This window comes from Candoia aspera, chromosome 4, assembly GCF_035149785.1.
Source record: "Candoia aspera isolate rCanAsp1 chromosome 4, rCanAsp1.hap2, whole genome shotgun sequence".
In the NCBI taxonomy this organism is placed as follows: Eukaryota; Metazoa; Chordata; class Lepidosauria; order Squamata; family Boidae; genus Candoia; species Candoia aspera.
The window spans coordinates 118,972,439-118,985,557 of record NC_086156.1 but is presented as its reverse complement, the minus strand read 5'-3'; the positions used below and the strand labels follow the sequence as shown (position 1 = coordinate 118,985,557).

Below are 13,119 nucleotides of genomic sequence, written 5' to 3'. Positions count from 1 at the left end.
CGCGCCACCCTCCGCAGCGGCGGGACCCCGCCGGCGGGGACGCGCCCGCCCCCGCCGCGACCCCCCGCGGCGGCCGGGCGGGCAGCGAGCCCGACGGCCGGGCGCGGAGGGCGGGGCGGCGGCCGTGATTGGCTGCGTCCGCGCCCACGTGACGGCGGCCCCAGGCCGGGCATGGCTTCCCTGCGGTCCGCACCGTCCTCCCGCCGCGCCGCGCCTCCGGAGCCGCCCCGCCAGTAGCAGCCGCAGCAGCCGAGCCGAGCCGAGCCGAGCCGAGCCCCGCCGGCATGGGGGAGAAGGCGGGCACCAGGTAGGCGCCGCGGGGGGCCGGAACATTGTCGGGGGCCGCGCCGCGTATGCAGGGCGGGGGGCGGCTCTGGTGCCCGCGCGGAGCCCCGGAACGGCGTTGGCCCGGGCCCGCGCAACGTGGCGCCCGCCCGCCCCCCACGGGGGCACCGGCCGCCCCCGAGGCCGCGCAGCCGCCCGACCGCCTGGGGCCGGCCCTGCCCCGCTTGCCGTGCGTTGCCCCGGCCCGCGTGCCCGCCGCGCCTGGGGAGCAGTGGGACGGGGAGCGCGGGACCGGACGCCGGGCGACGCCGGCGGGCCTGTGGACGGGGTCCGCCGCCTTTCGAGGGACCCGAGGAGCTGCCCCCTTTCTTCACGTGCCCCCCCAGCAGCCGGGCGGCGCCCTCCCCTGCCCCATCGCAGTCAGATGGCCCAGCGGTTCTATTCGCCTGTGGGCGGCGCACCTGCTGCCCCTCCGTTCCCCGGCAACACACCTGGTTCCCTCCCGGAGGGGCACCCGGTCCCAGAAGTGATGGGGGGAGGGCGACTCTTTTAGGGGGAAGGGAAGGGAGTTCTGTGTAACCACATCCTCCTTTTTCTTCCTTTTCTCTGCAACAGAGTTTTCAAAAAGTCCAGCCCAAACTGCAAAGTAAGTGATTTGCAACGACTTAGGTTTGTTTTTCTACGCGTCATCTTTCTGTAGTTTGGAGAAAAGGCAGGGGACCTGGGGTCTTGAAGCACCAGCCTGGAGAGCGAACACACTTCCAGCAAGGCCTTTGGGCTCTAGGCGGAGGGATCGCTTTTGGCTGCTCCCATGGGGGCAGCATTTGCTTCTGCAGGGCTTGCCCGCTGTTCTGGATGGTCCCAGGTGTCTCAGTGCTATTGTTAAAGCCATTGGGGTGGCTTTCCCACCCCATCTCCCTGGCGGGTTTCCTGTCCTCTTTTCTCTCACGCCCGGCTTCCTTCCTCTCCCAGCAGAACCTGCATGCCAGAGAGCTAGTAGCTGTGTTTTGCGCACTCTCCCCCTGCCTGGGACTTGCCACTTGAGTCTCAGGAAAAAGGGGGCTGCCCTCCCCAGTCAGTATAAGGAGTTTCATCCTCAGCTGCCGGTGCTCAGTCTCTGATGTGGGGGCGGGCAGTGGCAGGACTGAGTGGTGGGGGCTGGGGAAAAGAAGGGTTGGGCCGAGGGCTTTAGGGCCTGCACTGCAGTCTGACGGGCAGGGCCTTGTGGCCTGAAGGGGAAGCCTCTCGTCTGCAGGCCAAGCTGCAGCTTCCGGACTGTAAGCAGAACAGCCCAAGGGCGACCGTGAAGGCAACATAGAGGAGGCAGGCAGGCAGGGTGATCCTCCACAGGGAGGAAGCTGGTTACTGGGAAACAGGCTGCTGGGCCAGGGCGGCAGCAGCTGCAGGGCTGGAGGTTTGTTGACGCCCCGCATCTCCCCAGTGATGCTCCTCCGTCAGATTGGTTCCTGCCGTCCCTGGGGATGCCAGGTGACGAGGCTCCCGGGGGGCCGCAAGGTAACAGGTGCAGGCAAACAGGCAGCGCGGTGTGTTGGGGAGGGGGCTGCCCCGGTTGCCAGAGGGAGGGGGACAGGATGGAGCCCCTGGAGCTGGACCAGATCCGATGCGAGTTGTCTGCCAGCCACAAGGTGTATCGGAAGGAACTGGGCAGCCAGGTGGTGTCAGAGGCTGTTAGCTGGCCCTGCAGAGCTTTGGCAATGAAGCTGTAATGGGGGGGTGCTCAACGGGGTTTCAGGCCCGGGGGTTGGGGGCTTGACAAGCCAGAGGAAAGGTAGCGCCAAATCTGGAGGGGAGGGGGGATCGGGCTCTGACCTTTGAATTTTGCCAGGAGGAGCTCACGGCGCCCTTCTTTTCCTCCACCAGCTCACTGTTTACCTGGGGAAGCGTGACTTCGTGGATCACCTGGACAGAGTCGACCCTGTTGGTAAGTGCAGGGCCGAGCAATGGTCGGCTCCCCCTCCAGGCCTTCCAGGGAACCCGGCGGGTGAGCCACAGCATAAGAAGGGCCGGTCCTCCGGGGTGTTTGTTCGCAAAAGCACGAGGGCAGCTGGGGACAGAGCGGGCTCCGGTTTTGTTCTGTCTGGAGGAAGCTTCTGGGTTTGCACAGCTTTGTTAGCACGTCAGCCCTGATGCCTGCGAGGTCCTGGAAGCAGACCTCTGGGTGGTGTAGACTTTGCTCTGGGTTGGGGGCTCCCTGTCTCTCGTCACCTACCTCTCATTTCTTCCTTTCTCCGCGTCAGATGGTGTCGTTCTCGTTGACCCGGAGTATCTCAAGGATCGGAAAGGTGAGTGCAGTGTTAAGTCAGAAGAGGAAATGTTGGCAAAATCCTCTTTGGGATGAAGGCTGTGTTTTGCGTGGGAGAGGTGGGAGGAAAGGAAAGTGAGCTTTTGGGGAATCTGCCATAGAAATCCTAACAAAAGAAAACGTTCCCGCCAAGCAGGTAAAGAGCGCAAAGGCAGGTTTGTTTCAGCTGATCTCCGCCACTTTTTTTCATTCAGAAAAGGGGCTCCTCGAAAAGCAAAAGCTTCAGGGATGTTAAATGCAGAGACAGAAGCAGGCAGCTGGTTTTGCTGTTTGCGGGAAGCATCTTTGCCATGTCGGGGTTTTAAGAAATTGGCTGCTGCCTTGTGCAAGGTGGAACTGGAGTATAATTACTTTGAAAAATAAAAATGGGGGGAGGGGCTTGAGCCATAACTGAGCGAGGAGTGGTCACGCGCTGCCATTTAAAGTTCAGGGCTTAGGTGGTAGGTGCTGAACTGCACTGTAACTCTGTGCTTCAGGCTGGCCATTGGGAAGGTGGGAGACCCTGGAAACAGCTCTCAAACAGGAATCAGGATTGTCCCTTTCTGGCTTCCTTTTTCTTTCCCTTGACATATTGGGGGGCTGGAAGAAGGTGCCTCTAACGCAGCTTCCATCCTGCCCAGTATTCGTGACGCTGACCTGCGCCTTCCGCTATGGCCGTGAGGACCTGGACGTCCTGGGCCTCTCCTTCCGCAAGGATCTCTTCTTGGCCTCCTGGCAGGCCTTCCCCCCTGCCGAGGGCACCCCTGAGCCTGAGCCACTCACCCGCCTGCAGGAGCGACTGCTGCGCAAACTGGGTGCCAACGCCCACCCCTTCAGCTTCCTGGTAAGCCAGTTGTTCCCCACAACCCCTTTCCTTTCCACCCAAGTGGGCCTCTCTTTCTCCCAGGCGGAGCAGTAGCCAGACTGGGGAAGCCCCTCCCTGCCAAGACCAGCCCCCTCCGATGCAGCTCCCATTTCTTCCACAGATCCCCCAGAACCTGCCGTGTTCGGTGACGCTGCAGCCGGGGCCCGAGGACACAGGAAAGGTGCGTCGCCAACGGGGACTGGGAGAGGGCAGATTCCGGGGGGAGGAAGGGCAGGGACCGGGAGAGGACGGGAACCCCTGGGTGGGCAGCCCTAAGAACGGCCCTCCCCCTTTCAGGCTTGTGGTGTGGACTTTGAGATTCGGGCGTTTTGTGCCAAAAACCTGGACGAGAAGATTCACAAAAGGTGGGTGAGCAGCCAGGCCCATGGGACCCGGCAGGGAGGACTCCAGAAGGTTTTAAAAGCACGGCATGCCTGTGGCCCTCTCCAGCGTACGCCTTTCTGTTGCGTATCTCCTGGCATCTCCCTGCCCACCTTGTGTGGGCTTACAGGAAGCCGTCTCCCTGTCAAGCTGCGTTCGGGGGATATGAAAAAAAAAGGTGAAAGGAGCAAAAAATGCCCCTTGCGCCCTGGGAGGGGTGGTCCAGGTGCTGAGCGTGGAGACAGGACGCTTGGCACCACACGGTAGGGCTCGGCACCTTCCCCTGCTTCTGCTGACTGCCTCCTGGCACCGCAACTGCCCCAGGAACTCGGTCCGCCTGGTTATCCGGAAAGTCCAGTATGCCCCTGAGAAGCCTGGCCCGCAGCCCATGGCTGAGACCACCCGCCACTTCCTGATGTCCGACCGCTCTTTGCACCTGGAAGCGTCTCTTGACAAGGAGGTAAGAGGGGAGGCTTAACTGCGCTCAGCCATCTGTGCAGGAGATGCTCCCGAGAGCTGAGGCAGGGACTTGCCTGCTCGGCAGGGAAAGCGCTTTGGCTTGGTTTGCGTTTTACTGAGAACTTCACAATTTACCCTTCAGGAAGCTAAACAGGAAACCACGCGGCTTGGGCTAATATCTGCAATTTCCCAGGTTTTGCAACGTGGTTCGTAACTTGGGAGCTGCAAAGAAACACGCCTGTATTCAGAAGTGTTTTTAGAAACGAGCATGTTAGGAAAAGCTTATGAGAAAGCTAACGTGAAGGAAAAATTCTATAAAAAATATATGTGGTAAGAAAAGTACTCCTTTCCCCAAAAGCTGTAAGTAATATGTAGGGTAGTATATTTACACAGCACAAATTTGAAAATGTTGTAAAACATTTCTGTAAAACAAAAAAATCCTACAAGTTGAAGGATAAGTGAGGTAGAACAACAAGAAGAGATTGGATAGAACACTGAAAAACCAGGGCACGTGGAGTGGTCAATTATTAGCTGCCACAGTCTATAAACTTATTTTTTTAATACCTACTTACCTTCAGGAGCATCAGCACTCTAGGAGCTGCATGTGTTGATTTCTGTGCTTGTTACCATCTGCCCAGCAGCATTACTGCAGGTGGTGGCATTCAAACTCCTTTGAGCTTGGTCAGCAACTGAGGCTGTGAAAACCCTTTTCCTCCCAACAGCAAAGCCACATTTGTACCCAAGCAACCCCTCCCGGCCTGTGAGCTGGTCATCCTGGCTGGGGAAGGGGCTGGGGGGATCTGGCATGCAGGAGTGGGGGACCCATGCGTGTGCCTGTTTTCTCTCCTCGCTAGCTTTATTATCATGGCGAGCCAATCAGTGTCAACGTTCACGTGACCAACAACTCCAGTAAAAGTGTCAAGAAAGTGAAGGTGGCCGGTAGGAAGGGGCCCCTCTGGCTGGAAACCTGACTCGGGTGGGGGGAGCTCAGAGCAAGTACTCCTCTTCCGCTGAGCGGGCAGAGCATCCGGGGGGCTCAGGGAGGCCGAGGCTCCAAGCTGTTCCTCCTCAGGCAGCTAGATCCCCGTCCTGCGGGCGGGTGGGCAGGCTGGCAGGGAGGCAAGCTTGGGCCCCTTCCTGGGTTAAGAGGCGGAGAGAGATGCTCTCCGACTGACCCGCCTTCCTTTCTGGCAGTGCGGCAGTACGCAGACATCTGCCTCTTCAGCACTGCACAGTACAAGTGTCCCGTGGCCCAGATTGAGCATGAGTGAGTATTCCCACCCACCACAGCTGAACTGCGGGGATTCTCTTTTTGTTAAAATATATCCTTGAAGCCTCATGGGGACTGAGGTCTGCTTCCCCCCCCCAGCCCCATTGAGAAAATGTGGGGGAGGGGCAGCGTTTCTGACCCATCTTCCACCTTCATTGTCCTGCCAGGGACCAGGTGGCCCCCAGCTCCACCTTCTGCAAGGTGTACACACTCACACCGCTGCTGAGCAACAACCGGGAAAAGCGGGGCCTGGCGCTGGACGGCAAACTGAAGCACGAGGACACCAACCTGGCCTCCTCCACCATGTGAGCGAGGCTGTGGCGGGGGGGGGGGTGCCCTGGCATGGCGGCCCTTGGTCCCTGGGCATCCAGGCAGGCTGGGCCCTGCAAACGCAGGGCTCGCAAACTTGCTGCTTCAAGAGCCAGGCAGCCTTTCTCCCAAGTAAGAGGTGGGACATGGTTCCAACCCAGCCCCTCCTTTCTTTGCACTGCAGTGTGACGGAGGGTACCAACAAGGAAGTCCTGGGCATCCTGGTCTCCTACAGGGTCAAAGTGAAGCTGGTGGTCTCCCGGGGAGGGTAAGTAGTCCCAGACAGGGGCCACCTGGTCTTCCCTTGACCCCCCCCCCCCCCCGAGTGACCAAAGGCTTCTCTCCCTGCCAGGGACGTTGCAGTGGAACTGCCTTTTGTCCTGATGCACCCGAAGCCACCTGAGCAGCCCTCTCCGACAATGCAGGCCCCAGACGGTGAGGCTCCAGCCCCTTCCCCTCCCCTGGGCAGGGTTGCCTCCCTGTCGCCTGCTCACCCCTCCCCTCTTGTTCTTCCCCAGCCGTTCCAGAATCAGATGCACCAGTTGATGCCAACCTGATTGAGTTTGAAACCAAGTAAGGGGGGGGCGTGTTTTCTCTTCCAGGCAGGGGGCTGCAAAGAACAGAAGTGCAGAGCGCAGCACCCCCCCTTTGGGCATTTGGCCATTGCAGACAGGGCGGGAGGCAGAGAATCAGGCAGTCCGCAGAAGTTTGGTCCAAAGCACGGTTTTGGCTGCTGCCCCCTTTGGATGCTGCAGAGCTGATCCACCTGTCAGATTGGAGCGCACCCATACCCGGAGTGCAGACGTCGGTTCTCACTGGTTCTTTCTCGGAGTGCTCTCCAAGAGGCCCTCTGGCGGGAGTGGCTGCTTCCGAGCATTCCCTGTAGCCCCCTGAAAGTCGTTCTGTTCTTGCGTTAGAATTTTTTTCCCACTCTTCCTTAACAAACTTTTCTAGCCCAGGAAAAAAATATCCTCAGCATCCTTGTCCAATGCATCCTCCTCGCGTGCACTGCACGTTTCCAGTCTTCCCAGATTTCAGTAACGTTAAAGCGCCTGCAGGAACTAAAGGTTTCAGAACAGCTTTCATGATCACCAGGCTTCAGCATTTTTAGATAATAGAGGAAGCTTTTGGACAGGGATGCATCAGCCAAAGGGGGTGTAACAGAGTACTGGAGGGGGTCCATGCCTTTGCCCCTCCCAGATTCACTGTTTCTTACTCTGGATCTGCAAACAACTGTGCCTAAATAGGTAAGCAGGGACTCCAATCTGCAGACGGATGCATGTTTAACTTTGTGCCAGGTGCAGGGTGTGTGAGCATCTGACCCCTTAGGCAGCCACAGAAACTCCATGTGAGCAGGGGGGGGCAGTCTCCTTGTAGAACTGCATGAATCTCGCCCCACCTGCCTGACTGCCCCACTGGCCGAGCATTGACACGAAGTGGCTTCTGCTGTCTGGCACCCGCCCCCCCAGCTGCTCTAATGCTGAGCTTTCTTGCTTTTGGGGAAGCATCACCCCCCAATCAGGGACTGGGCCTCTAAGAACAAAAGTGGGGGGGGCAGTACCGACAGCCTGCCCTCAGCACTGACTAAAACCCATCCCTCCTTCTCTCCCCCCACCAAGCTATGGGCAGGATGACGACATCGTGTTTGAGGACTTTGCCCGCCTGCGCCTAAAGGGCCTGAAAGACGACGAGGACACCGACCACTTCTGTTAGGAAATCCTCTGGGGGGGGGGGACAGCTCCCCCACCAACACCCTGTCCCATGACTCCCTTTGCCTTCAGAGCCATTTGTACCCTCCCCGCTTTGTCTCATTGCTGTACTGGGGGTGGGGTTTTCATGCGACTAAAATCGGGGAGGGGGTCATCCCAGCTTTTCTCCTGCTCCCCTGCTGCTACTGCATAATTTTCCAAGAGGGATTTTGATGTCTAAGGACCCCCCTCCCGTCTCACGCACTGGAGTTGTTTATTGGGCATTACTGTCAGATGGTCCTACCCCAAAGTACCATTTTGCTGTTGCTCCCCCCCCCTGCAAAGTTCTCTTTTATATCTCTTCCTTTAAATGCTTTGAAAGACTTTGGTAACAGAATTGGCCCCCAAGTTAAAAGGGGGGCTCTCACCCAGAGCTAAAGAAGGCTTTGGATGCATTTTACTCTGAGGCCCGGGAAGGCCCACTACTGCTCCGGCTGGGGAGGGCACCCCTTGCCCAAGCCCCCAGACACGAACCTGCACCCAGAGAGGCACACAGACCAGCCATCTGCGCAAAGAGCAACTGAATAAAACAGTGAACTGAAACAGCTTTTATTAATTTCCTGGACATAAAAGGAGTGGGGAAACACAGCTGAAGAGGTAGACACCTCGGCCTAGCAACAGGGCTCTGGTTTACTCAATTCTGCCCATTTTTGCAGGGGAGACCAACATTTGGGCAGCCGCCTCCAAACAACAGAGCAGAAAAACTCCCATCTTGGCTGCAACAGCTGCAGAAAGGCCCTTGGGCGGCATTCACCGGTCCTCGTCTTGAGCACCTCCCAGCGCCTGGGCCCAAAACCAGCAAAGCCCAAATCTGCAGGGACTATTTGGTTCCCTGCTGCGGGCAGTGGCAGGACAAGCAATCCCCACGCACTGCCTCCTCTGCTATCCATCTTGCTCCCAGCAGCTGCCCCGTGCAGCGCTTGGCCCCTTCAGGGCCCACCCCTGCAGCAAGGTGTGGACAAGCAGGCAACATGGTGGCAGCAGATCCGCACACGTGTATGCTGTGGCGGGGACAGACCTGCAGCCTTGGACCTGCGTTCCCAGGGAGCGAGATTGGGCGTGGGGCTGGGCAGGAGAAAGAGCTGGCATCCCTCTCAACACACACCCTCTTCCTCCCCTTCCCCAGTCAAGGTGAGCCCCAAAGCCCCTCTGCTGCAAAGGAGGAGCACACTGCCCCTTCCCGGCACCCACCACACAGGGCAGAGATGCCCAACCCAGGCTCCCTCCACCTACCAACTCTGCTTCCTGGGAAGAGGTGCTGAAGCTGCCGTCCCTTTCATCCAAATCCAAGCCAGGCCTGGGAGGGGAGGGGGAAGGACAGCTTCAAAAGGTGCAGCTGCCCATCACTCCCCCCCCCCCTGCAGTTAAGGCCATGGCAATACTTTCTGCAGGGTTTCCCCTCCCCTCCCCAGCAGCCTTGCTCACTTGGGGACAGGTGGACAGAACCCTTGAGCCAGCTCAGCCTGGGGGGGGGGAGGATACACTCATGCACCCCCAGCAGGCCTGGGGCGGGGTGGAATCATGGCCCTGCAAACTGCCCGGCTGTGAGAATGGCATGAGGGGCAGTGTGCACATCTGGGGGCTTCATCAGACCACTGAAGTTGGGGCAGGTGGGGCATGAAGAAGGAAGAAGAAACTCACAGGCCAGCCTGCTCCCTTGCCTCAGCCAGCTTCTCTTGGAGGCGTACCACCTTCTTCCGGCACCTGAACAGGGGAAATATAGTGTTGGGTGGGTTCAGGGGTTCCCCAATGTGGGCTTTGGTGCAGTTTTGTGGCTGCTCGGGCTGCGGGCTTCCACCTCTGCATGGGGGGGGCGTGGGGCCTGCCCCCGTCTTCTGCCACTCACTTCTCCTCCTGCTCATTGCCCCAGTTGATCCGCCTGGCCTCCAGGGCCTTCTCTCTCACCCAGCGGGCCTCCAAGGCCACCCGTCCCGCCTGGGCCTCCTGCAGCAGCCCCCGGGCCTGCTCCAGCTCCCTGCGCAGCTCCTCTGCCTCCTGGGAGAACCTCCAGGCTCGGCACTCAGCCTCCTCGTGCTGGCGGGTGAGGGTGGCCAGGTCCCGGGCCAGGCACCCCATCCTGGCAGAGCAGGGAAGCAAGCATCCCGCCCTTTAGGGGTGTTGTGACAACAGTTCCTCCACTCCACAAGGGCTGCCCCCCTTTGACGAGGGTCTTAGGCATCTCCCCCCCCCCCCAACGGGCCGGGTTGGGATCAGCAGGCGCTGAAGGGACAGAAGCTGGGCACCAAAGGGGCAGCCAAAGGGACCCTTTTAAATTCGCCAGGCACCAGTGGGGCTTCGGCACACCTGGCGTTTTGCAAAGGGAGAGTGCGGTCGGCGGGAGCGGTCCGGGCAACCCCTGCGCCGAGGCCTGACGACCGGCAGCGGCAGCTGGAGCAGCAGCTGGAGCGGCTCTTGCGGGGCCGGCCTCCCTTCGAGGGACGGGGCGAAGGAGACAAAGCACCAACCTCTATCATTCCACGCCCGCCAGGATTCACGCGAAGCGCCGGGGGCGACCCGGGCAATGCGGGCCGGAGAGTTCCTCTTCGCCCGGCGTGGCCGGGGATAAAGAACGCCCCCCAGCGGAGGCGGCACCGGGGAGCGAGGGCTGCGGCGCCGCCTCCCCCCACCCCACCCCACCCCCACCGGCGAGAAGGGAAGGGCTACCTGGCGCGCTGTTCGCGGCTCTCGGCCTCGGCCCCCCGGAGAAGATCCGCCAGGAGCGCGACCTGCTCCCGCAGCTGCGGGGGGGGGGAGGGGGACGGGAGCGCGTCAGCGGCGGCAGGCGCCCCTCGGGCCCAGCCCGCCCGCCCGCCCGCCCTTCCCCGCGGAGCCCCTCCGCCCGCGCCCGGGCCTCTCACCTCTCCTCGCTCGCGCCGGAGCTGCACCTGGAGGGCGGCCGGTTCCGAGGGCGGCCTGGAAGAGAGCGCAGAGGGGCGTCTCAGCCGCGGCCCGGCCAGGCGCCCTGCCCCGGCCCGGCCCGGCCCGGCCCGGCCCGGCCCGGCCCGCTCACCCAGAGGCGCCTCCGCCCGGCAGCTGCGCCTCCCGCGCCTCCAGCCGCTCGCGGAGCTCCTGGTCTGCGGGAGAAAGCAGCGCTCAGGACCGCCGCTCCGGTGGCGGCGCGTTCCGCAGGCCCCACCCCGCCCCCGCGCGTCCGCCGGCCGCTCACGTCGTTCCAGCAGCGCCCGCAGGCCGCGCGCCCGCCGCTCCCGCCCCTGCAGCTCCGCCCTCACGTGCTCCCTCCAGCCCCCGCGCCGCATGCCTCCCGCCGTCACGTGCCCGCCGCCGCACAGCCCGCCGGGACTTGCAGTCCGCCCTTTTCTAGCGAGCGCGCCCTCCCCGGACGGACGCAGGCGCAGAGCGGGACGGGAGTGGAGGGGGCCAGGCGGATCCGGGATGGCGGCGGCGGCGGCGGCGGGGGGCGCCTACAGCCTGGGCCTGGCCAACGAGCGGCTGCGGCTGCTGGAGGAGCTGGAGCGCGAGATCGGGGCGGCGCTGCAGAGCGCAGGTGGGGCGCGGGGCGTCGGGGGAGGGGGAGGGGCGCCTCCCCCCCCCGCTGACGCTCCGTGCCCCCCGCAGGCACGGTGATCCTGGAGCTGTCCAAGGAGAAGCCCAGCGAGCGGCTGCTGGACCGGCAGGCGGCGCAGTTCGGGGCCTCGGTGCAGAAGGTGGAGGCGGAGCTCTCGGGCCAGATCCGCTACCTGACGCAGGTGGGCGCCCGGGCGGGGCGGGGCGGGCGGGCGCGGGGCTCCGCGGCTGACCCCTCCCTTTTCCCCGGCGCAGGTGGCCACCCGGCAGCCGCACGAGGGCTCCAGCTACGCGGCGCGCAAGGACTGCCAGATGGCCCTCAAGCGCGTGGACTTGGCCCGCCTCAGGCTGGGGGAGCTGGCGCGCGCCTGCGAGCAGATGCTGGAGCAGTAGCCGGAGCGGGCGCTTTCCTGACTGAGCGTGCCGAAAGCCCGGGCAGACCGGCTGCTTCCGTGCCCGGAGCATGCTGCGGAGAGGTGGCGCTTCCCAAAAGTTGCTGCCGTGGAGGACGTTCTGGGGTGGGCAGAGCTGGCAAATGGGGGGTGCTTGGCAGAGGTCAGCCCTTCCTTCCTTGGTGCTTCTACTGCTCCTTCGGTGAAGGAAGCCCCCTCGGCCATCGCTTTCAGGGGACGCGATGGGCTGCAGGCCGTTGAAAAATCTGTTTTCTTGCCACCTGTTCGTTAAACTTTGTTCTGGTCAACAACCTGGTGTGGTTTTTCTGACTCTGTGTGGTGTGCAAGTCCAGCCCACCAGGTTACTTATTCTATGGCTTGAAGCCCGACCCAATCCTGGAGAGTGGGCTAATTCAGTAACAGAGCCTGTGCATGAGCCGAGCCTCAGGGGCTGAGGATGGCACATTGCCGGCTGTGAGCTGGGTCCGGTTAAGGCCTATCCAAGGCCAGCACTTTGCATCTAGAGGCAGGCGGCTCTCGGCCCAAAGGCAGCACTGAATCATCAAGAGCGATGGAACTTTATCCATACTCCTTTTAAAGCTGCCCCACCTCACCCCACTGCCCATTCCCGCGTCTTGGGAGGTGGGAATTACCCATATGAATGATCTGCCCCGTGGAAAAGTGTTTCTTTTGCCTGTTCGAAATCTTGTTCCGCTCAGCTTCCTTGGGGGTCCCTTGCTCCTAGCATTTAGAGGGAGGGGGGAAAGTTTCCCTGGCTGCTTTCTGAGGGCCATAAAGGGTCAGGCAGATTATGCCATCCCACAATTGCCCTTTTTCCCAGCCAGAGTCCTGAGAGGTTCGGTCTACTCCTAGGAAGGCTAACTGGCTGTTGATCATTTTGGCTCCCCTCCTCTGTCCTCAGCTCTAGGACAGAGTGCAGAGCGGTGGCAGACAGACAGGCAATGTCCACCCCCATGCGAGGCTGCTTGGCCCTTGGAACCACCAGGTGCATCTCTTGGGCTGTGCTGGCCAGGGAATTCTGGGAGTTGAAGTCCACACATCTGAAAGTTGCCGAGGTTGAGAAACACTAGTCTACGCAGAGGGCTTTTTGGTCAAAGGTACTCCTCCTACCCACCCGCCCCCTGCTCTTTCCTCCATCTGCCCTCCCATCTGATCAGCCAGGCCAGAAGTCCTTCAGATCCAGAGCATCCTCTTCTTTCTTTCAAGGGAGGAGGGAAGGAGACACCCGCCGGCCTCTGCAGCGTCCCAAGAGGTGGGTTGGCTCAGGAAGAAACACTTGCGGCTGTTTGGGAGGCGTGCCAGTTAGTGCCTTTACTCGCCTTTTGAGGGCATCTCCCAAGGGGGCAGAAAGTACATCAGAACGGGGCGGGGGGTTGGACCCGGAAGTGTTCTGAGAAGGTGGAGTGCTGCTGATTTCTTTGATAGGGCAGGGTAAAGGGGAATCGTAACCACTAGTTAATGTGCGTGGTTCATTATTAATTGTGTAAGGTGAAAAGGAGCAAAAACTGCTGAGTTGAAGAGCGCGCTCCTGACCACTTTATTAGGCAGAAGTGAAAACTGGG

General features: G+C 61.1%; 3 protein-coding genes across 6 annotated transcripts; 2 read left to right on the top strand and 1 right to left on the bottom strand.

Annotated features, from left to right (window-relative positions):
• The first annotated feature begins 156 nt into the window (after window positions 1-156).
• Window positions 157-8,162, top strand: ARRB2 (arrestin beta 2). Its single transcript, XM_063301808.1, has 15 exons — window positions 157-307; window positions 901-931; window positions 2,167-2,227; window positions 2,544-2,588; window positions 3,229-3,431; window positions 3,574-3,633; window positions 3,750-3,817; window positions 4,158-4,293; window positions 5,147-5,231; window positions 5,487-5,559; window positions 5,730-5,867; window positions 6,056-6,139; window positions 6,224-6,306; window positions 6,390-6,444; window positions 7,491-8,162. Exons 1-15 carry the CDS (start codon window positions 285-287, stop codon window positions 7,582-7,584), a joined length of 1,239 nt encoding a protein of 412 aa, XP_063157878.1. The 5' UTR covers window positions 157-284; the 3' UTR covers window positions 7,585-8,162.
• On the bottom strand, window positions 8,153-10,876 carry LOC134496060 (uncharacterized). 4 transcript variants are annotated; one of them, XM_063301816.1, is made up of 8 exons: window positions 10,786-10,876; window positions 10,630-10,693; window positions 10,478-10,532; window positions 10,284-10,357; window positions 9,466-9,696; window positions 9,261-9,323; window positions 8,853-8,916; window positions 8,153-8,561 (listed from the first exon to the last, which is right to left on the bottom strand). In XM_063301816.1, the coding sequence occupies exons 1-8, from the start codon at window positions 10,874-10,876 to the stop codon at window positions 8,502-8,504; spliced, it is 702 nt and encodes a 233-aa protein (XP_063157886.1). In that variant the 3' UTR covers window positions 8,153-8,501. The 4 variants fall into 4 exon arrangements, with proteins under 4 accessions (XP_063157886.1, XP_063157888.1, XP_063157889.1 ...); XM_063301818.1 differs by having other exon boundaries at window positions 8,153-8,451; XM_063301819.1 differs by lacking the exon at window positions 8,853-8,916.
• Window positions 10,875-11,683, top strand: MED11 (mediator complex subunit 11). The gene is made up of 3 exons (XM_063301825.1): window positions 10,875-11,124; window positions 11,196-11,326; window positions 11,400-11,683. The coding sequence occupies exons 1-3, from the start codon at window positions 10,875-10,877 to the stop codon at window positions 11,535-11,537; spliced, it is 519 nt and encodes a 172-aa protein (XP_063157895.1). The 3' UTR covers window positions 11,538-11,683.
• The last annotated feature ends 1,436 nt before the right edge of the window (window positions 11,684-13,119 follow it).